Source organism: Protopterus annectens, chromosome 2.part0, assembly GCF_019279795.1.
Source record: "Protopterus annectens isolate FY-2018-M chromosome 2.part0, PAN1.0, whole genome shotgun sequence".
In the NCBI taxonomy this organism is placed as follows: domain Eukaryota; kingdom Metazoa; phylum Chordata; order Ceratodontiformes; family Protopteridae; genus Protopterus; species Protopterus annectens.
This window is the reverse complement of record NC_056728.1, coordinates 489,073,705-489,098,443: the sequence shown is the minus strand read 5'-3', so window position 1 is coordinate 489,098,443 and position 24,739 is coordinate 489,073,705. Positions and strand designations below refer to the sequence as shown.

Genomic DNA, 24,739 nt, shown 5'->3' with positions numbered 1-24,739 from the left:
TGACCAAACTGCTACCTGGTGGTAGCCCTCTAGGTGAAGAATGAGTTGAAGGTCTTCCTTCCTACTACTTAATTTAAAGGGGAAGAATTTCAAATCTTTTGCTGGGCCAACAACATTGTGCCTCAAAACTATTGGCTTTTTGACTTTGTAAAGATAAGTCTAAGTATTTTTAGATGAAAGCGCTTAACTACAATTAAATAAAGGAAGTTTTTACTGTTATTGAGTGTCAGTATATCAAATCCATACCAGTGGGAGCAGCCTGGAACTGTGATTTACTGTGTTGACTGTTTCCAGTACTCATTTTTGTTTTTTACTTTGTAAAGATGAAGTCTTTGTAAAAGTCATCACAGGATAGACAGGTTCAGATTAACTTTCATCTATATATAGTTAGTCAAATAATAAATTACTATTTGTATCTGTCATTTGAAACAAGCACCCTCATTTAATGTGCTCCACTCTCTGTATATGTATTCATATTGTCAGAAGTAGTTGAGAATGAACACCGCTCCATTCATGTACACTTTAAAGTAGAAGAAATCAAGGCAGCCGTTCAGGCTTTAGCATCTGTAAAGGTTCCTGGCCCAAGCAGAACTGCAGGTCATTATGCATACTAGCAGAGTTCTTTAAGCCTCTCAGTGTACCATAGCTCCCATTCTCCTTCAGGTCTTCACTCGCAATGTACAAAGAGAGGCTTTCATCATCTTCCCAGATGGATAACAGTTTTATTCTTCAAAGAGGCAGGCCTGCATTTAAGCCAGGCAACTACTGACCCATTTCTTTACTACCCTTTGAAACAAAAATTCTTGCTGAAGAGGTTGGAAGGTCTTTTCTTAAAACTGGCTCATCTTTCCCAGCCAGATTTTGTCAAGGTTCCATCTGATGGTCCTCAGCTAATATGATTATAAATAAAGGTAGCTCAGATGCACCAGAACTAACTGTACTCCATACATGGCCTATCCTTTGATTTTTGTAAAACATTTAGTATCCTAAAATAAGCATTCCTATCATAAATATACGAAATGTAGAATTAAAAGAGAACTCTTTAAATGGGAATAAGTGGGTACAATTGCTGAGTGATGAACCTAAAGCCCAGATATGCACTAATGTGGGGTGACTTTACTTTTTACACTCTGAAAGAAGCCTAATAAAAAATGTCCACTTTCCCTGCTTCTTTTCATTCCCACAGTAAAAACACTTGGCATCTGTTCTAGAGGAAAACATACAGTGGATATAAAAAGTGTACACGCCCCTGTTAAAATACCAGGTTTTTGTGATAAAAACATGAGACCACAGTACAGTAAATCATTTCAAAACTTTTCCCACCTTTAGTGTGACCTATAACCTATACAATTCAATTGAAAAACAGATCTGTTAGGGGAAAATATATAAAAAAAAATGTACAATAAGGTGGTTGCATAAGTGTGCACACCCTTAAACTAATACTTTGTTGAAGCACGTTTTGATTAAATTACAGCATTCATTCTTCTTGGGTAGGAGTTTATCAGCATGGCACATCTTGACTTGACAGTATTTGCCCACTCTTCCTTCCAATAGCACTCCAAATCTGTCAGATTGCAAAACAAAAAAGAGAGAGAGTATACTGGGCTTAATGACAGGCTCTCTTTGAAACTCTTTGAAATCATAATAAATGTTCAAATTATAAGAACAATAAGAATTTGAAGCGTTTATTATGTTATGACAAGGAACTTGGACAAAGTATAGTCTCTCAGAGGAAAGGAACTTTTGGGTGCAGAATATCCAATTATTGTTCATATATGGCAAATTGTGATATCTTTATTCATCCAACAACTGAAAGGGTGTATGAATTTACCCATTATGCAGACTGCAAAACCAGAGATTTAATTTACCTGGCTTATTGCAATAAATGCCCTTCATTTTATGTAGGCAAAACTAACCGTTCATTATGTGAACGTGTTGGAGAACGTCTATATGCAATAAATCGTGAAGATGAAATAAATGCATTAGCCAGACATATACATAACTTTGATCTTACAAGTTGTCTTTCATGGTTTTAGAGATTACTCATAGAAGTTCTATCTATATAACTGATGACGTGGTGTGGTATATTGAAGATTTACCCATGGTTGGCGTGGTTTAATCATGAGGGCAAAGTAATGGGTAAATTTCAATATACCACAACCACGGGGTCGGTTATTGCTATTATACAATGACCATTATTTAAGAAAAACAAATACTTACTTTTCTTAAATAATGTCTTTGTATAACGGCGCATTACTGTTTTTCCGCCGGTGGTGGTATACTGCTTCCTTGTGTTGATGTACTGCGCATGTGTATGGGACTTGCATTCCTACGCACACCCAGTACATCAATGCTTTGAAATGGAAGCAATGGAGAAAAGAAAGTCTCCATTGCTCCGATTTTTTTTTCTTTTTTTTTATTTATTAAAAAAAAAAGTTTTGGAGACTTTGTACCAAAGGAAAAAAGTCCGGGCGACCGGACCTTTTTCCATTGGTATATTGTGGGATTTACAATGGGTAAGCTGGCCAATCAGCGTGCAAGTTTTGGAATATTAATGGGGGGTCATTGTATAATTCTATATATTTCAGTTAATGGTATACACACATTTCTTTATGAATGTAATGTTTTATACATGGATTTTTATTAATGAAGCATTCTATATATGAAGTATTTCAATAATGTATCATATATTATTTTTGTGTTAGTTTTGTTGGAGCACCTCATCTTGTGTATTTGTGATAATGATAACTTGCTGGTATTCATACAAGTGTTAATTGTTTTTAGTTTTTTGATAGGTTTATACTTAATTGGTCCATTTAACATGTTTATACTTAATTGGTCCATTTAGCATGTGCTATTTAAAGGTCCTTGTTGGATATGAAAGCGCTCAGTTCAATAAAATTTATTCCTTGGTCTTGTTGATACCTGCCTTTTGTTATATAAACAAGTCAAATCACTAAAATGTCAACATTTTCTCCATACTCAGTCAGTTTACATCAGATTGCACATTCTCTCTCTGGTCTCTTTCACACACGCACACAGTCTCTTCAGCTTTCATACATCTCTGATCTCTCACACACTTTTCACTTCTGCTATCATACATGCATTCACTCACTCGTTCTATCTCCAGTCTCTCACACACATTCTTCAGCTTTCATACATCTGTCCGATCTGTCACACACAGTCACTTTTGATTTCATATATGCAATCACTCTCTCTATTCACTTCATTCAATTCCAATTCACTCAGCGTGCCACTGAAAACCTTTCTGCGTGCCACTCTTTCTAGTGGAAATATAAGTTTAAAATGTTATTATTCCAGCCAGGCTTTTAATTACTGTATTTCAGTATTAAAATCAATTCAATGTAGTGTTTATGGCATGGTATAATATAGGGTACAGTATTTGTCAGGTCTGTTTTTAATAGAAACTCTCAAGCAACCAGAAACTACACTTATTTGGCATTTACCAATCCCCATGGGTGCTGGTTAACTGAGAGTTTACTGTAGTTGTGTTCTGGCATTTACCGGTCCCCATGGGTGCCGGTTAACTGAGAGTTTACTGTAGTTGTGTTTTTCTTATAAGTACTGTTTTGTAAAAAAAAATAAGGTGTTTTACTGTTGATATTGCCATCATCTTTTGAAGCAGTTTTAGAAAACTGAACTGCAATAGAGCCAGCATATGCTGTTTTTCCAACAAGAATGTTACTGTACTTAACTAGATGTGTACTATATTACCATCAGCAGTGGAAACTAGTGCAATTTACTGGGAAAACTGTTGTAATTTACTTAGTTTGGTGTGTTGTCATTTGGATGTGACACATGGTATATTCTTTCACCTATTATGAAATTCAAAACTTGTGTCCACATTGCATCTTTCTTAAGCTAGCACTAAATCCTTTATGGTGATGCTATATCATCACAGCTGCTAATAATAGAAATTAATTGCACTGTTTTGTTTGAATTCTTTTCACTATTTTTATAAGATGGATACTATTATGTAAAACATTACCTGACATGTTTAACGTGTCTTGTTTATCTCATCTGTAAACCGACATCTGCTCAATAGGACCAAACTAGTTACCAAAGTGTAATAAAATTGTGCATATTTGGTCCAGTGACATATGTAAATTAGATATCATTCATACTTTTGAATCAGTTTAGTATCCATACTTCATACTACTACTGTGTGTATTTTTTATGGAAGCATTGCGGTCCACATTAAACATAAAAGTACTGGTAAAAGAGCCTGCAGTTAAGGAAGTATATCAAGCACAAGGCATGGCTTCCAATGATGCATATGTACATTTTCCCCTTATAGCTTCATTTAAGTATTAAAACTGAGTGGTGACAACTACCCAGAAAGATCCAACTTAAATAGTTTTTTTTTTTGTAAATGATGATGTATTCAACTTATTTGGTGGCACAGTTTTTATATGCATGGAGATTGTAAGAATTAAACTTTGATTTGCTGATGGATCTGATTTGTGCCCCATTACTGCAACCTCAGCTGTTTACGGATAAGATGGTGAGCTTTACAAATATAGGCACACATCTTCAGAAGGAGTAAAAAGTATGGAGATTGACAGAAAAAAAAAGTAAATCCTGTCCCTTACTTACTAATAGAAGGTAATACTTGGGATTTTGACTGTTGTATCTTATGGCAGCTTTTGAGCTGGTTTATTTCAGTGGTGTATCTTGTTTTGATGTTCTGTTCAAGGATTAATGACAATGCTTGCCTTTGAAACAGTTCTGTGAAAGTCTTTCTGACTACTCTTAAACTGTATTGTAGCAAATAAATGAGCCATGATATTCCAAAACAAACCACATAGTGGTTTCTTAGACAGATGTTTCTGCATTGATTTCCTGTTTTCTTTTTCTTTCTTTGAACTTTCAGACACTACCCAAGGTTCTAAGTCAGATTGCCCCAGCGTTCTGCATGAGCAGCTGCAGTTTTGTAGTTGAAAAATCCAAGGAATCCACTGCCCGGGTAGTGGTCTGGCGTGAACTTGGAGTTCAGAGAAGTTACACAATGGAAAGCACTTTGTGTGGCTGTGACCAGGGCAAGTACAAGGTAAGAGATCTGTGCCAAACAGATCTTGCATGCCAAGTCAAACATTGCATTAAAGTTCTCCTTTCTCTAAATCAGCAAGGTGTATGCTTTGTTATAAATAAAAATAACCAAAAACAGGAAGAGAACACAAAAGATGAATGGTATCAAACAGAAATAGCGTATTCAAGATTTATTTATCCGCTTTCGTCCGTGGACTTCATCTTTGTTATCTTGATTTTGGACTGTAAAATCAACAACTAAGGTTGTAAATTTGATGAAGACCAACATATTGCTGCTTTAAGTTTATGCATTTTAGGTCCAAAACCTTAATCAAGAATTAAAATAAAATAAAATAATTAGGAATAAGATGTGATGTTTTTTTCATTATGGTGACATGGTAATATGACTCACTGGCTTCAACATAAGTCAAAATCACTTAAGAAGTTCATATATATACATATGTACTTATTTCATTAAATGACTTGTAAGGTATGATTGAAGTGTACTAAGGGAAGTTTTGCAGTTTTAAAATAGTAATGATTTCATGAAAACCTTTAGAAAGAGAACCAGTTAAAAACTTGAGAAAATTAATAAATCACGTTGTTAATTACTGGGCACTACCAGGCACAGCAAAGTTTATGAAAGACACAGTTTCAGTAGCAACAGTGTAAGGCTTACACAGGTGTGCCAAGGGGAACATAACATTTGATTATGCCATCTGGCAGCCAGATGGAGTTTTGTTTAATCTTAAGTTGCAAGTGCCCCTTGATGTTAGTGTGTTATGTGGTACAGCCACTGTAAAGAGAATGCTTAGCCTTTTGGTGAGAGTCTAAGGCATACCTTGAATAGTGTAATAGTTTTATATTAGTAAAGGTTCTGCAACAGTCAATATTTATTACTGTCCTTTGCTGTGCATTGTAGTGTGTAACACATTTTTTTACTGGAAGAGCTGAGTAAACAGAGACCATTCTGAAGAAAATGGAGTCATTTTGGGTACTTTTGTGTTGGCACTGAGGGATAAAGCCATGAGTACAACCCAGGCAACTCAAAGTAAATCATCAGCTGGGGCACTTGAAGAAACTGGCAGAGAATAATGGGCAAGCCCAGGTGGGGGGGGGGGGGTTGGGGTTGGAAATGGCTGTATACAGTGTCAATCCATTGGAGAAGGTGCTGAAATGCTGACCTGTGTGACATAGGTGTTGGTTAATAGGTTCACCAAGCCAGCAATATGTGATGTGATGGTCTTTATAATGGGGTCTGCAGGTGCATAAAGACATAAACCTCTGTGGAGACATGGATCATGTTTCCCCCACATCGGGGGGGGGATTTTATGCCATTTTATATGTCCTCATAGCTAGGATGCTGGCAAGGACACTAAGCACTGCTATGGCTGCCTGCATGGTGGTCCCCTTCAAACAGCTGTTGTCATAATCCTTGGTGAAGTTTCCAGGTAGGAGAATGACTTTGCCATGTACTTTTGGGGGAGGCTTTGTGTCTGACAGGCATGGGGGGGGGGGCAAAATCACCCAGAAAAAAATAATTTTCTGTATTAGGATTTCATATCCTTTAAGATGACATTATAAAGAGCTGAAACAATTTGTGTGCATTTCTGCAGATGATAGAAAGGCTCTGTTACAGCAGTGGAAGTCAGTAGCAAGGCTGCAGGGAATTATACATTTAGCACATTGGATTTAGTGCACGAAAGAAAAGTTTGTCTGCGAAGTGTAGACTCTAGGATAGAATCCAGTATGGACCACAGGACTGAATCCAGTATGGATAGAGAAATGCTAGCATCAACACAACAAGGAAACTTCTAGAAGACCTCCATCTGAAATGGCAAATGTCCTGAATTTGTATTTTTCAACTGAAAAGGATAAAGACATTGCAAGACTTCAACAGATGACTAAAGTATTGCTGTGTAAAAAACACTGCACCCCGTCTGTTTTGCTGAATTGTCCAGCCACGGAAAAACATTCACCCACACCATGGAAATGTTATCTTCTCTGAAATGGTGAGTTTAGTCTAAGTTGCATGCCCACACACACACACATATAACCTCCCACATGCGTTTTCCACACCATGTAAGAGTTTTTCTGTGAGTTAACAGTTTGGCAAAATGAAATAGATTAACTGTGTTTTGCTAGACTGTATTTCATTTATACGTAGTATAGGTGTAGGTATTTAAGAGCAATGCACTTAAAGCATCCCTACATCTGTATCAGCCATGCTGTGAATTAAATTTAACAGTTGTACTCTCAAAGGTAAGAGAATATAATGGGAAGTGAAATAAGTTTTAGTAACTCAAGCAATTCAAATCCAGAGACTTCGTCTTCCAGTGGAGCTATGTAAAAGCAAGGACATATACACTATGAAGACAAGAAGGGATCATTTTTTGTTTCAGACAATGTAGTGAATACATGGAATAGGCTTCCTTAAAGCATTCCGATAGGCCAGTAGTAGTAGTATGTTTTTTCTTTTGGGGGGTGGAGCGGTAAACAGGCTGTAGATTATCCACTATCTGTAGTTTGTCAAGTGACCTTTGGTTAGACTGCATTGACCAAGCAGTCCTTTTTGATTTGCGTGTTTGAGCAAAAGTAGATCTTGGGTTTGCCGTTTACCAGCAACTGTCTTCTTGATACATAGTATGTACCATGATAGGAGCAACTCTTTAGTAATTTCACCTGTTTTCTAGTTCTTTTAATGGCATTATTGTCATATCAGCTTTATTCCACACCCCCAGGATTTGTATTATTTAGCATTGCATATCTTTTGTTCTTTGATATTTTCTCATTTGTTGTGATCATACTTGTTTATGGTACAGTCTACAGTTACTCCCAAGGCAAAGGTCATCTATGGTAGCTCTATTTTTGCAGCATCAAATTAGGTTACTCAGGTGCTTAAGCCATGTTGATTAATATAGCGATGTGTAAAGCTAGGACTTGCCTGCATTATGCTAAATGATCTATTGCCATAGTAGAAGATTGCCTTTTGATGACCACTGACCTCTCTACTTGCCATATTCTAGGTGGTCTGCCTAGGTGCCAGGCTTAGTTGCAACTAATTTGTGATCACACACTGATGTGCAGTTGTAAATGAGAGTGCTGTTTGTTTTGCATATAAAGATAAAGATTGCAGTTATCTTGGAGAATTCACTGATCTCTAAGATACGGAGTAGTAGGGTGTTTGGGAGTGCAGACTGCTGTAAAAAATACGTTAACAGAAACAATGAGATCTAATTTTTATTTATTTATTTATTTCCAGTTGGATTACATTGGAAATCCACTGGGCCCAGAGTGCCCGTTTTCATGCTATCCATGTCATTATTCATCACAGATGGGTCTTGGATCTGACCTCGGATCTGAGCCAGATGCAGAGCGCAAGTTCCTCCCCTACCATAGTCTCTTGCTACTTTCTATCCCTCAGATCTCGTTTGCTACTGAAATGCTTCGGACGTGATCCAGACTCTGGCTGTCTCATAGCAGATAAGTGATTACTTTCTTGGGGTGTTGTTACCTTTTGGTTACCTTTTATAAGTTATATCCATATATCTTTATTGGTAGTTATTTTTACATCTCCTTCCAGTTGCTAAATACTTTAATGTAGTTGAGATCCCCCCTTTTTCTTTTCGGTGTCAGCCATTTCCTGCCCTTTTTCCTTTAGGGTAGTAAAAAAAAAAAAATGAAGTCTTTATCCTTTTGTTTTGTTTTTCATGGTTAGATTTTCTTTAGCTTAGGTGTGTTGTGTGTGGTTGTCTCGACATGGCTGAGAAAGCCTCCAATTTTAAAACATGTTCCTTACGCAGTTGGAAGATGCCATGTTCCAACTCGCATGAGGAGTGTCTATATTGCTTGGGGTCAGCGCACCTGAGGTTGAATGCGACATTTGTGCCGCATTCCAGCCCAGGGCCATCATGGAGCACCACAACAAGCCGTTGTTGAAGGGTTTCTCTCAGGATGGTCCTCTGTCCTCGGACTCTCCCTCCAAGTCCTCTCAGGAACCACAGAAGAGGCTTCCCCCTCCGTCCGGGGGGGTCTTCTTATTTGTCTGTTTCTAAAAAGCCTAGACTCTTGGATCGCAGATCCCCAGATCCAAGCCCAGCCTCTTTGGCTTCGGCTCGAGATCCACCGCTCAGAGAGTTTTGGATCAAACCCTCTGATCCAGGCCTCGGTGGAGTGGAGGGCTTCGGATCTGAGTAGGCGCAAGCTGTTCCCAGATCCAACCAGTTTGTCGGATCCATCTGGCATGCTTTCTAAAACTTTGGATCATACTAGACTTTCAGACCCAACAGTTCTGTTGGATCCCATTATTATTGAGAGTTCTCCATCTTGATTGTCTAGAAAATCAGATCTGACTTGTAGGAGCAGATCCCCTTCTCGGGACCATAGGGCGATGGGCTCCAATGTCGGATTTCCAGCTAGATCTGACCACTCGTTAGCTTTGTCCAGATGCTCCAGAAGTCTCCTTCTCTCTGATATGGATAGGATGATGAGGAGTCTCCTCGAGGCCCTAATCAAGTTGGGCTTGCTGCTGTCCCTGGCCCAGTTAGCTTAGGGACCCTCCCCATCTGCAGGACCCCACTCTCCTCTTCCAATCCATGCGGTTTTGGAATGTCAGGACCAGAAGATTTCTAGCGAGAGGCCGACAGTCTCTGGTATCCCCTCCCCCCCTTCTTGACACTGTCAAGGTCCTTGGCTGGCTCCGATGTTCTTCGTGTTTCACTGTTGCAGTCATCCCCTGTGAGTTATCACTGCTGTGGTAGCCCTGGGCCAGCCCGAATACCAGAGTGAATGTTTTTTTGCATCAGCTGCTGTCGCCTGTAGTCTGACATCAGGTTATCAGTGCTATAAAGCAAGGCAGCCGACGCCATTACATCAGTCTTTCTTTCGGTGGAACTCGTAACAGAAGCAGTTCACAAGAGTGACGGTCGCTCGCTCGCTACAGAGTTTGAATTTCATGTGAAAACTTCTAAAGCTAAGTACCCCGTTGGGGATCTTTTTTCTTGCACTAACTGATGTCCAAAAAAGTTAATTTTCTCACCTGTGGAAAGCAGATCCCATAACGAGACTTCATTCATACTGCATTACTTGTTTAGGCCCAGACCAAGACATCCCCTGTTGCTGGTTCTGGGCCCTCTTTAACACAAGAACCATTCATTGTAGAGCTCTTATTGTAGACCGGTATTTTCGTCTTCCATCTTCGCATTCTGAAATGGCGTCTGTCAGCCAACAATCCATGGATATTCTGAAAAAAATGCAGAGATAAAGATAGAGACAGACCACACAAGGCTAAGCCTTCCGACGAATCTACCGCTAAGCAGGTCATCAGTTCTCTGGAATTCAATGAGGCACTTTCACAGCCCCTGATGCCGGATTCGATATCTATGCAGGCCTCTACCGAGACCCTTTCATAGTCTAGTATGCCATAGAAATCTTCTTAGTCTTCAGAGTCTTTGGCTGTCTCTGCCTCGGTTGGGTCTGGAGCCACGACACAGGCAACAGCTTCCGAGGAGGCCTCTCGCACTATCGAATCTAGACAGAAACAGACATCTTTTCATCCAACTACCATTTTTCTCAGACCGATGGATACTCTTAGGCCTAGAAGCCAGACCATTCCTAGAAAATCTGCCTCTAGCCACCATCTTGCTCCTGCTCCACCACCCCAAGCACAAATGCTTAAAATGCAGAGGATCTCATCTCCCTTATCAGGGTAGTCAGGCCACAACTTCTAAAAGGAAAAGACACCCTTCTCTGGAAATTATGACAGACCAGGATTCTGAGGAATCTGATTATTCAGATTTTGAAGAGGAACAACAACCTCTGACTGCTTATGAGAATTCAGATGCAGAGGAATCCATTCATTCTGCCTCCCCACGAGAAGACCTTTCCTTTGGAGAAACCCTTCACACACTCAGGGAACATTTCTAATGGAAATCTCAGGATTTCTCCCAGTAAGAAAAGACTTTGAGTTTCTGGACCTGCCCCAGCACAGACCCCTGGCCACCCCCCTATTTTAGAAGAGGTGGATGATGTTTTCCATGAATACAGCTTAGCCCCTGACGTCCTCCCACCTGCTCCCAGTTAGGATGACTGGTATTACAGAGTACTGGATTCTTACAAATACCTGTACAGAAACCCTGCTGCAGACCAAGAAGTCATTGCATAGGGACCTAAAGGAGCCAGGACTAGTTCTGCCAAGAATCCTATTCCTTTTGACAAGGATTCCAGAGCTCTGGACCGATGGGGTAAAAAAGTATACACCTCTGCAACCTTAGCTATCGGAGCACTCAACTGTCACTTCCATATGTTAAAATATCAACAACACACTTTGGAAGTATTAAAACTAAAGATTTCAACCTTTCCTGACTGTGCCAATTCAAAAGAGCAGATTAACTGCACTCTACTTGTCAAGTGGCCAAACACTCCTTATACTGTGAGTATGATGCCCTAGAAGCCTCAAGCAGGGCAACAGTGTCAGGATCTGTCATTAGGAGACATGCATGGTTGAAGGAACAACCTCTTCCTATCATGACAAGTCTAAACTAATTGATGCATCCCTGGATAAGGACCGCTAGTTTGGAGCAAAAGCAGAAGAGGTGCTTAAAATGATGGAAGACAAAACAAAATCTATGCAAACAGTAAAAGATTTTTTTCAGGTTCAACCTCCCAGGTTCAACAGGAACTTTCCCTCTAAGCACTGGTCCTTCCCTGCACCTAGCAGACAGGGCCAAGGTAAGCCCCGCAGGGACAGACCACCCAAGCCCCTATTCCAGGGGTAGCAGAGAACCAAACAGTGAACCACTTATGCCCCAAAGGCAGGGAGTTCTAAGTCACCCTTCTGTGGCAAAAACTCTCAATGACTCCCTCTCCCCCCTTTGCCCTCCTTTCACTCACCAAAAGCTAGGAGGAAAGGCTCTCCCTCTGCAAATAAAATTGGTTTTCTGTAACAAAGGACCAATGGGTCTTAAAGATAATTTTTTAGGGATACAAATTCTCTTTCATTGAACTCCCAATTCCAAGAGGGTACCCAGACTTGCATCCAAATCAGTGGGCAGAGGCATTGAAACAGGAACAAACTCTCATCCCAGGGGGCAGTAGAACCTGTCCCCTCAGATCAAACAGACAGAGGCTTTTTTTTCCCAGACTATTCCTTGTTCCCAGAAAAGAGGTCAGTTGGCACCCCATCCTGGATCTATCCATTCTGAACACCTCCCTGGTGGTCGCCAAATTTAAAATGCTAACTTTGCAGCAGCTGCTGCCTATGCTGACAAAAAATGCCTGGCTAGTGAAACTAGACCTAAAAGATGCCTACCTCCGCTTCCCCATAAGGGAATCCTGCAGGAAATTCCTGCACTTCAGAGCAGGCTGACATCACTTTCAGTTCTCTGCGCTACCCTTTGGCTTATCTACTGCACCTTGAGTATTCACCAAATGCTTAGCCCTGGCCATAGCATTTTGCAGACAGAGAAATATACAGATTTACTCTTATCTGGATGACTGCCTCATCCAGGCAGAGTGCAAAGAAAAGCTGCTCCAGGACCTTCTCTTTTTCAAAACCCTCCTAACTTCCCTAGGGTTCACCGTCAACGAGAAGAAATCAAAGCAAACACCCTCCAGGAAGATAATTTTCTTGGGAGCACTGCTGGACACAGCATCCCAGATGCCCTTTCTATCCCCAGAAAAGTAGAGCTTCCTGCCTCCATTTTACCCAGCTGGCTTCCAGAAGTCACCTCACTGCGAGGAAGTTCCTGCAAGCTTTGGGGTACATGGAATCTTGCATCCTTCTGATTCCTCTGGCCAGGGTTCATATGAGGAAATTTCAATGGTATCTAAAGAACCTTTGGTGTCAACAGTCTCAGCCTCTAGAGACCTCTCTCCCTCTGATCCCCTGTATAAGGGCCAAATTTCTCTGGTGGGCAGGGGCCTGTGCCAAGAACAAGGGTCTTCCCTTCATCCTCTGCCCTACTGCCCAGACCATCACCACCAACACCTCAGACATTGTTTGGAGCACTCACTTAGGCAGGTGCACCCAAGGTCTTTGGGATGCCCAGCACCTTCCCTTACACATCAACCAGAAGGAAATGATGGCAGTACAAAAGGCTCTAACATCCTTCAAACCCCATCTCATGCCAGGGGTTCTCCCTATCAAAACAGACAACACCACACTAATGTGGTACATCAACAAACAGGGAGGGACCCAATCTTACCCTCTGTGCAGGCTAGCCATGAACCTCTGTCTGACAGCCTCCTCCATGGGATTACACTTAATTGCCCAATACCTACCAGGGATCAACAACACCCTGGCAGACCACCTAAGCAGAAATTTACTGGACCCCCATGAATGGCAGCTCCACAGAAAAAAAATTTTGCAAGTCATTCAGGAGTGGCGAACTCTGGAGGTGGATCTCTCTGCTTTGCACCTCAACCACCAGCTAAAAAAAAAAAAGTTCTGTACCAGGGAGTATCACCACCTAGCATGGAAGGTGGATGCCATGACCCTCCCCTGGAACTCCCTCTTTGTGTACGCATTCCCTCCTCTGTCTCTTATTCCTAAGGTAATTATCAAGATAAGGGAGGTGAGACCAAAGGCCATCTTCATTGCTCCAGATTGGCCCAGACAGCATTGGTACCCCTTACTGCGCAGCCTGACACTTCAGCCTCCCAGGCAGCTTCCCCTGATCTCAGACCTCTTGACCCCGGGGGGGGGGGGGATGCTGCACCCATTCTTGCAAACTCTCAAACTGTCAGCATGGCTAATACTTTAAAAGCAAACAAGGGGTCCCTGTTAAGCAAACAGGTCCTAGACATTATCACAGAGGCCAGAAGGCCCAGCACCAGAAAATCTTACACAGGGATGTGGAAAGGATTCTGCTCCTGGAGCCAGTCCAGAGAGGGCAGTACCTCACAACCTTCCATCCTTCTTATCCTGGACCACCTAGCCGAGTTACTCAGTAGTGGCCTCTCCTTCTCTTCTATTAAAATCCATGTGTCAGCCATTTCAGCTCATTTCGAAACAGACCAGCCTCTCCTCACATCCTTTGATTAAACAATCCCTCAGAGGGGCTTCTAATATTAGACTTCCCAACAGGCCACCCATGCCAGCCTGGGACCCGAATTATGTTTTAGAAAAAGTAACCTTACCACCATTTGAACCTGCTGCTTCAGCAGAATTGAAATGCCTCTCCTGGAAGACTAATTTCCTACTAGCTATCACCTCAGCCAGAAGTGTTTCAGAACTTCAGCTACTCATGGCCGTTGAGCCCTTCATCATTTTCCATGCAGACAGGGTCTCCCTGAGGACTAACCCCTCCTTTATGCCCAAGGTGGTATCTGATGTGACCCTTAACCAGGCCATACATCTACCCACCTTCTTTCCTAACCCTCAAAACAAGGGGGAAAGAATTCTGCGCTCACTAGACGTGCACAGGCAACTCCGATTCTACCTGGACTGTACTAAACCCTTCAGAAAAACAGACCAGCTTTGTGTCGGCTTTGCCCCAGGGGCAGAGGGGAAGCCCATTTCCAAGCAAACCATTTCCAAATGGATATCGCACTGTATCTATTTCCTCTACAGACTACATGGGAAACCACCCCCTAAGTCTGTTCATACCCATTCCACTAGGGCAGCCTCCACTTCCACAGCATTCCTCAGAGGAGCTCCCACCAGGGTCATCTTGGAAGGTGCCACCTGGACCTCTGTCCATACCTTTACAAAGCATTACCACCTACCTCTTTTCTCTAAGGCTAGGGCAGGGTTTGCCTCTGCAGTTCTGCAGGGCTTGCTGACCCATGCCTAGGGCTCTAACTAATCCTGCCACCCCTCTTCTCAGCTTTGGGAATGCTCCCACATGTGATGACTGCAACAGTGAAACATGAAGAACATAGTGCAGTTGTGTATACTTACCATAAATGTAGAAGTTCGAGTGTATTCACTGTTGCAGTCCAGGTTTCCCTCCCTCCTTCCCCCTTATATCCTCTTTCCCTAGGGGGGTATAAGCTTTCCGTGGTGGCTTTTTGCCACCAGGACCACTTTACAATATTTCCTTGTGCTTCAAACGAGTTTGGGCAAGACAAATTGATGTAATGGTGTTAGCTGCTTTGCTTTATAGCACTGATGACCTAACGTCAGACTACTGGCGACAGCAGCCGATGCAGAAAAACATTGACTCTGGTATTTGAGACGGCCGAGGGCTATCACAGCAGGGATAACCCACAGGTGATGACTGCAATAGTGAATACACTTGAGCATCTACATTTATGGTAAGTGTACACAACTGTATTTTCTGATGGCTTTGGACCAGTCTGTGCCTCATCTCCGCAAAGTCAGTGCAAGTTCCCTGGGGGTGGGTTTGGGAATGGCATTAAATATACTGATCCCAAGGATATTGCCAATATCCTGGCAGATCGATTCAGTGCCAACTTCACCCCCCCTCTCACCCCTTAAATGGCCCCATCTCAATACCGGAAGATTGCCAAATTACAGTAATAACGGCCACACAGGTAAAAAACGCACTCTCCAAAGCTAAGAATACAGCATCCATGGGACCAGATGACATCCCGGGCTGTGTACTACATGCACTACAATACAAGCTGGCACCTCACCTACGTGTCATGTTTAATCTTAGCCTCACCTCAGGTTTTGTGCCCACTGAGTGGTGCAGAGCTACAGTTATCCCATTCCACAAGGGGGGATCCACCTTGGATCCTGGGAACTACCGTCCCATCAGTCTGACGAGCTTTATCTGCAAGGCCATGGAGCGTATTATCATGGAACTTATAAACAAAGATATTGGCAACCTTCAAACACTGGACCCCACCCAGTTTGGGTTCGTAAAGGGCCGATCTTGTCTTCTGAACCCAATTCACTTCTTCGAATCAGTCTCCAGAGCCATGGACAAGGGTAAGGTGATCCACACAGCCTATCTAGACCTTGCCAAGGCCTTTGACACCATCCCCCACTCTGGAATCATAGATAAACTTACTAAGTGGGGCATTAATTTTTACGTTACCCAGTGGGTTACTAACTGGCTTACTGATAGAACTCACACTGTAAAAGTAGCCAACTCCAAATCCAGCTCCAGACAAGTGGAGTACCTCAGGGTTCAGTCCTGGGACCGCTCTTGTTTGGCATCTACTTCTCTGAAGTACAGGCCAACACTAAGGGACTCTGGCTAACAAAGTTGGCAGATGACTGCAAACTGGGAACCGTTATTGAATCCCCAAATGATGCGGATACTCTACAAAAGTGCCTTACAGAAACAGATGCTTGGTGCCAGAGCCATGGGCTCAAGCTCAATGCCAAGAAATGTATAGTTATCCCCTTTGGGGAAAAACAGGTATCCATGATTTACCGTATAGTTGGCAGTACACTAAACACCAAAAGTGTGATAAGAGACTTGGGGACACAGGTGGACAGTGGTCTCACCTTCGTTAACCACATCGCCACAACAGTCAGGAAATCCTTCTATGTGGCACACCTCATCACTAAGGGCTTTTCATCCAGAAAAAAGGAGGTCATTGTCCCACTGTACTCATCCCTCATTAGACCCATTATAAAATACTGAAGATGCAAAAACCAAATGGCTGCAGGTACACTGAGGTGCCCAAAACACACAACAACAGCAAAAGTAAATTAAGGCACCAAAGTTACACACTGGAAATCAGTCACTGTACTTGTGGAAGACAAACGGTAAGCACTTTCCCAACTTAATGTTGCTTCATCAGACCAGTCTGATGAAGCGACATTAAGTTGTGAAAGCACTTACCGTTTGTCTTCTGCAATAAAGTACAGTGACTGATTTCCAGTGTGTAACTTTGGTGCCTTAATTTACTTTTGCCATTATAAAATACAATGCCCCGTTTGGTATGTACCTCTCAAGACATCTGCAACAACTGGAAAGGCCGCAGAAATACCTCACTAAAAGAATCACAGGCCTAAAGCAGATGCCCTACGCTTGACCGCCTTAAAAAACTCCAGCTATACTCTTGTCGCATATCGCCTACTCCGAGGCGATCTCTGCTTAACATACAAGGACATGTCAAACTTGTTGCAAATTGTTTCTGTAGGCTACACACTAAAGTGCGCTAGCCGATTTACAGCATTTATAGAATTTACTGTCTGTTTTTTTCCTTATCTCTGTAATAAAACAAAAAAATCTCTTGTTTTCCCGCCTTACTGAACTAGAGTAGTCCAGTTTCAGAGTTGCTGATCCCTGGGCTTTGTTTATAGTTCCTGTTACTGATCCATTGCCTTATTAGGGAGGAGGGAAGTTTCTTTGCTTACCAGTGGGAGTGGGAGGCACTGAGCGGCCTTTCTGTCTGATTTGGTGAAGTTTCAGCCAGAAACTAGTAGTCCATTGGTCGTTTTAGGCCAATTCCTAGCTCCCTTCAGCCCCCTGCTATAAAACACGCTAAACGCGCGTTAGCGCGGAGTTGCCACTGTTGCACACAAGAGCAGCGGCGGTTAAACAAGGTTAACTATTCGGGCCATCTAAATTCCACTCTTCAAATTTTCCCTTAGAACTACCTTCCTCGAGCTGTACTGCTGATCTAACCAGCATATCCTATAACTGAAAAGTTCATCTCTACTTGATTCCCAAGTAGACTATTCTCTATCTGTAAAGCCTAGCACTTACTCCTACAGTACTTGCACCTTGATAAAGCACTCTTATTATAGATAGTACCCCACCAGCCTAAAACCCACTTCCGGCGGAGTCCGTTGAAAGTCTCTTTATCTACTACTTCTAGTATGTCGAGGGATCAGTTGCTAGTGTCCTCTCCAGCTCAACTGGTGAACCTGGGAATATTGAGGCAATGTTACAGTTGCCTCATGTACACAGACAATCCTCTCCTCCTCCCACAAAACACAAATACATGCGAGAGATGCAACTATACGCCAAACTGGAGGCTGAGCTCTCTCAACATAGGACTGGCAAGACCAGACAGGAGGAGAAGGTAACCACACACAATACATACCCAGTCACACATGGTACCATCACAACTTCAAATCATACACATACTCACACAAAGACATACTCGGAGGCTCTGATCAAAAATTTACCAAAACAGCAGAGGCCACCAAAGCAGACACCCAAACAACTACCACCTCACGACCCAACACATGCAACACATAGACCACACAGTCAGAGTGTCAAACAGTCACAGCCCTTAAGGCCAAACAAAATGCCAGACACACTTGTCATTAGTGATTCCATAGTCAGACACACTGACGTCCCGCTCACCAGACTGAGTAAGGAGAAGGTCACAGTAAGCTGCCTGTCGGGCGCTAGAATCCGCCACATAACGCAAGCACTCAGGTCTCTCAACAGCAGGTACAAGTACGACTCAGTCATTGTCCACGCTGGTGTCAACGACCTGAGACGTACCTCCTTGGACTACATGAAAAGGGACATCGAGGAGCTCTCTGATTATGTAGCCCAGGCAGGTATGACCCTGACCTTGAGCAGTATCCTACCTTCACCTAGAATGATGCCACAATACAGTGATAAGATGATCAGCTTTAATAATTGGCTTAAATTCTGGTGTCATTCAAAGTAGATCCAATGTCTGTCTGCCTGGGATGACATGCTGGACAAGCCACGCTGCTTCACAAGGGACGGCTTGCACCTGTCACCCCTGGGCTTCCGGATATTGGCAAAGGCTCTTGCCACCCCATAGTGCCTTTTTAGGCAAGGCTCAAATTCTAAACCTACCACCCTAGAACACCAAAAGGAAAAAACTAAGGGTAATGCTGCTCAATGCCAGAAGTCTCACTCTCAAGATGCACGCAATCGAGGCCCTTCTCAATATGGAGAACATCGATGTCTGTGCTGTGACAGAAACCTGGTTCAAGGCTCCTGAGAGCACCCCAGCACTAACAGGTTTCACCTCATATCATGCGTTCGCGCCCCTAAATCCGGACAACACCAACATAGCAGGGGGGTGTCCATATTCATAAAGGACACCCACACCTCAAGGTAGGTGGCAACGACGATGCATCGGAGACCATCCAGGTGCAATTAACCATAGGCAAGACTGCTCTGCAATTTGTAGCATGTTACAGGCCACCCTCTCAAACTCAGGAACCTCACATGGCCTTCCTGAAAACATTGGAGGGCATAAATGTATCTCCAAACACCATCATACTAGGTGACTTCAACTACCCTAATATAGACTGGGAACACTACTCAAGCCCGAACACTCTAACCCAAAGATTCCTGGAGTTCATAAACTCAAATGCCATGGAACAACTAGTCACCATCCCCACAAGAGGAGAAAACATACTTGATCTCATCATCACGAACATGGGATCAAAATGTTCAACACCGGAAGTATACCCCTCACTGGTGAGATCAGATCATAAACTAATCTCGCTGGAGGTCCTCATCCCGCCCCCACCTGAAACAAAAAGACCACAGTGAAAAACTTCTCAAAAGCCGATTTCATACTTCTAAAAACTAGTGTGGTCTCCTTTAAGGCCCCTGAGCCAGTGGTAAACATTACTCAAACCGCTGAATCACTTACAAATGCCTTCTACCAGCACCTACAGGACTGCATGGATCAGGCAATCCCAAACAAAACTAAGACTCTCTGTACCAAAGGCAAGCGTCCAGTCTGGTGGACCCCAGCCATAAACAAGCTCTACAACAAAAGGAGGAAGCTACTACAAGATAGAGCAAAATCCTTGAAAGGTAAGACACCTTTGATCATTATAAGTAAAAACTAAGAGCTCTCATAAAATCATCCAAGGCAAATTTTGAGAGAAAAATCGCCAAGGACTCTAAAGACAATCATAAGGCCTTCTTTAGCTATGTTAGAAACCTAGGAGGAAACTCCCAGATATGCTCAGAATTAGTTCAAAATGATGTGAAAATTACTGAACCTACACACATTGCTAACATACTGGCTGACAGGTTCGTGCAAACTTCTCCCCCTCCCCCAAAAGGAGAGATATCTATTCCAGAGGATTGTAGCCCCCAAACATCTCCAACGCCCAGGTGAGAACTGCCCTCACTAAGGCAAAAAACACAGCATCCATGGGACCGGATGGTGTCCCCGGCTGTGTGCTTCATGAACTCAACGAGGAATTAAACCCACAGTTAGGACAGCTGTTTAATCTTAGCCTCACTTCAGGATACCCAAGGAGTGGCGCACGGCGACTGTGGTCCCACTTCATAAGGGCGGTGCCCCCACAGACCCTGGAAATTACCGCCCCATTAGCTTGACAAGCCTTATCTGCAAAGCCATGGAGAGGATCATAATGGAACATAGGGAACTTGCAGACTTTGGTTCCAACCCAGTTTGGCTTTGTCAAAGGCAGATCCTGCCTCTTAAACTTGGTTGACTTTTTCGAGACAGTCACCAAGGCCATTGATGAGGGAAAGGCAGTCCATACAGCCTACCTCGACCTGGCAAAGGCCTTCGACACAATACCCCACTCAGGTATCATCGAAAAACTCATCAGCTTGAATGTAAACCCATACATCACAAGATGGGTTGCAAACTGGCTAAGTGACAGAACCCACAGGGTCAGAGTTGCTGGAGCCATGTCAGACTCAAAGCCTGTCACAAGTGGTGTCCCACAGGGCTCAGTCCTGGGTCCACTCTTGTTCGGCATCTACTTTTCTGAAGTACAAGCAAACACAGGAGGGTTATGGCTGACAAAGTTTTCAGATGACTGCAAACTGCCGGGCATAGTCGAAAAGACATCAGAGAGAGATAGCCTCGAGAAGCGCCTCACAGAAACGGATAACTGGTGCCAGAGCCATGGCCTGAAGTTAAACGCCAAAAATGCATAGTCATACCCTTCGGGAAAAACAAGGTTACCTAGCTACCATATAGGTGGCAATCCACTGAGCACAGAAAAGTCATCAGGGATCTGGGGACCCAAGTTGACAGTAGCCTTCGTTTGACACTCATGTTGCTAAAGTAGTTAGGAAAACCTTCTATATCGCCCACCTGATCATGAAGGGATTCACATCTAGATCAAGGGAGGTCATCGTCCCCTGTACTCATCACTCATTAGACCTATGATTGAGTACAATGCCCCGTTCGGAATGTATCTGACCAGACACCTGCTGCAGCTTGAAAGGCCCCAAAAGTTCCTCACCAAAAGGATAAAGGGTGTCAAAAATATGTCTTATGCTGCCCGACTGAAAGAACTCCAGCTCTATCCAGTCTCATACCGCTTGCTCAGAGGTGACCTGTGCCTGACATACAAGGCCATGTCAAACCCAGATTTGATGAATATGCTTCACCTCAAAAAATCTAGATCCTCAGAACCACAAGGGCGGGAGACTTAAACCTTGACACGGTTATAAATAGAACGTGCTGGAGGGACAGATTCATCACCCAGAGACTCCCTATGCTGTGGAACAAAATCCCGGTACATGTGAGGCAGAGCACCTCGCTGGCCTTGTTCAAGAGGAATCTTGACCAATGGATGGGAGATCGCAGATATACCCCAGGGATTACTTCAGTGTCACTGCTTGACAGAGGCACAGAAAAATGATAGGCATAGTTTTTATTCAAACTAAAGGGGTGGCGAAAGCCACATAACTGTGGGCTAGGCTTATAAATGCCCTTGGGCAGATAGCCTAGTATGAACCTATGAACCTATAAACCCAGAGCTGTTGGACATGCTACACTTAAAGAAATCCCAATCCCTCTGAGCCACACGCGCCAGGGATCTAAACCTCGTCATCACAATAAAAAAAACATGCTGGAGGGATAGGTTCCCGACCCAGAGACTCCCCAGACTCTGGAATAGATTGCCCATACATGTCTAGCAGAGTGCCTCTTTGGCCCACTTCAAAACGAACCTTGACGATTGGATGGGAGAAAGGAAATTCACCCTGGGGATCATGTCAGTCACCCTGCTAGACAGGGGTCCAGGGAAGTAAATATTGTGGGAAGAAATAGCCAGGGAATTGTTATGGCTAGGCTTGTATAGGCCCTAAGGCTGATAGCCTAGTACCAACCTATGAACCTAATCCTTCCAGGGTCAGACCTTCTGTTAGTGCCTTCAGGTGGGCATTACCCCACTTGGTGTAACCGTCACTTCTGAGTCCTCCCCTGAGCCCACCATGGAGGAACCCCCTCGGAAGAGAACATGTAAGAGGCGGCACTTGGACTCCCCCAGAAAGTCCCTTAACTGAGGATATGGATTTTGAGAAGGGAGATGGGTCCCCAAGACTTCCACCTGAGGAAGTGTCCTTCATGGACATCCTGGAAGTTCTCAAGCAAAGAGGCAGTTGGTCTTCCCCAACCCTATCTTCGGAGGAATCCATGCTCCTGAAGGCCTTTGGGATGGGCCCATCTTCTACCTGGGTTCCCCCCCCTGCTGATGAGCTTGTGGACCCTATCGCCAGCTGGGCTTGGAATGAGCCGGTCACAGTGGAACTTGTGCCCAAAAAAAGCTGACAAATTCCTCAGTCCTCCCAAGGATAGAACATTTTGTAGCAAAGATGTCCCCGTCAATGCCATCATGATGGCCGCTGCTACTAAGAAGGAGCTAGCTGAGCAATGCTCCTCTGTCCACCCCCCGAACAGGGAGTCGCAGGCAATCGTTTCAGAAAGCGTGTGTTTGCCTCAGCTACCTTTGGACTGAGAGCAACTAATTACTTGGCCCATTTTACCTGGCTTCAGAGGGATTTGGTTTCAGAGCTTACCACTTCCCTGTCAGAGTTGTTGCCTCTAGAGAATCTCAAACTGGTCTCTCAATACTGTGAAGGCCACCTCTCAAGCGGCAGGCACTGGCATTGCTGTTCAACTGCATGCCTGGCTTTGTCTTTGTGGGTTTGCAGAACTCTTTAAGGCATCTGTCTTGTTTGAACTGTCTGTTAAGAATACCTTAACCCCACAGCAAGCAGGAAGGCAAGACCCTTTCTGTGGTAGGGATCAAGTTTTCTACTCCCCAGCAGTTTCTAAGACCCAGAGAGGAAATAAGAAACTTTGGTTCCGGATGACTGACTTCCTTTCAGGATGCTCCCCCAGGAATCCGTTCCTCAAGCTGGGGCAGGAGATTCAATGGCAGATGCCACCCCAGGAGCGGAGGGGGTTTGCAGAACCAGGGCTCCCCAGGAACCCTTCTTGGAGAAGCTTTTTCAGCATTCTTGAGATGGTGCCTGGCTGTCCTGCCCTGGCAGCTGTAGGGGGTCAACTCTCCCTTCACCCACTAGCCTGGACAAGTCTCACCTCTGATCAGTGGGTGCTAAAAATTATTTCCAGGAGATACTGCATTCCCTTTTCTCAGCCCCCTCCAAGTCGAAGATTTCTCCTGGATGTTCCCCCCAGCCAAAAGGAGTTGGCCTATCTTGAGGTTCATGACCTTCTTTGAAAAAGAGCCATTCAAGAGGTCCCAACAGGAGAACGAGGGTCTGAAACTTACTCTCGCTTCTTTTTGGTGCCAGACAAGACCGGGGACCTGCATCCGATTTTGGACATCAGCGAGTTAAATCTATCTGTCAGAAAGTCCAAGTTCTGGATGGTCACTCTTCAGTCCATTTTGCCTCTGCTGTGCAAGGACAATTGTATGTGCTCAGTGGATCTCAAGGACGCGTACTATCATATAAAGATCTACAGATGCCCCAGTAGACATTTATGCTTTTGTTTGGGGGCCAATCATTACCAGTTCAGAACCCTGCCCTTTGGACTCACCACAGCCCCCTGGGTGTTTACCAAATGTATGGCAGTGGTGGTGGCTCATCTCCGGCTGCAAGGTTTCCAGGTTTTTCCATACCTGGATGATTGGCTTCTCATGGCTCCCACAAGGCATCGGCTATCTCTGGCCACCAGATATGTCCTCAGTCTTTTCCAGTCTCTAGGTATCGTGGTGAATCTTCCCACATCCTTTCTAGTTCCGAGCCAAAATCTGGAGTTCATTGGGGTCTAACTGGACATGGTATCAGAGACAACAGCACTGACTCCCTGCAGGGTGCAGCTAATTCAAGATCAGGTCTGTCACTTGCTGGATCTGTCATTACAATCGGCTCACTTGATCCTCCAAACTTTAGACTCAGTGGTGGCTGCAGTTCAGTTAGTCCATCTTGTCAGGTATCACAAGCGGATTATGCAATGGACCCTGGCAGTCCAATGGTCCATAGTGCCTCAACCCATGTCTATGACCATGAAGTTGACCCAGGTTTGAAGGAATCATCTTACTTGGTGGCTTCAGTCTCAGGATCTATTTCTAGGCAGGCCATTTTGTCTTCCCCCGCCCAAGGTCACAGTGACCACGGATACCTCCCTGTTGGGGTGGGGCATTTTCAGGGCAGGACAGTTCAAGGCAGATGGTCCTCCACAGAAACCAATTCACACATAAATGTCCTGGAAATGAGAGCATTCATTCTATTGTTGCAAGCCTTTCAGGAATGCCTCCCTCTGGGGACCATAGCATTTCAGACGGACAACATGGCTACTGTTCGGTATATTAACAAGCAAGGGGGGGAACACAGTCTTATCCTTTGTGCAGAGATGTCATGAGAGTATGGGAATGGGGGAATGTCTTCCAGGCATTTTCTCCTTGCAACTCACATTCCTGGGAGTTCAAATGTGTTGGCCGACAGACTCAGCAGGTCCATCTTGAGTCCTCACTAGCGGTCCCTAAATCCAGTGGTGAGACACATTTTCAACCATTGGGGTCAGCCCTGTTGTGATCTTTTTGTCTCCCAAATGCAGCAATTACTTTGCACTG

General features: G+C 43.8%; 1 protein-coding gene across 1 annotated transcript in view; it reads left to right on the top strand.

Moving 5' to 3' along the window:
• AGTPBP1 (ATP/GTP binding carboxypeptidase 1) overlaps nt 1-24,739 on the top strand; it is a 2,804,614-nt gene that overhangs the window by 2,528,732 nt on the left and 251,143 nt on the right. The window contains exon 31 of the mRNA XM_044060898.1: nt 4,895-5,071. Coding sequence (XP_043916833.1) covers nt 4,895-5,071 — 177 coding nt within the window. The remainder of the gene's footprint in view (nt 1-4,894; nt 5,072-24,739) is intronic.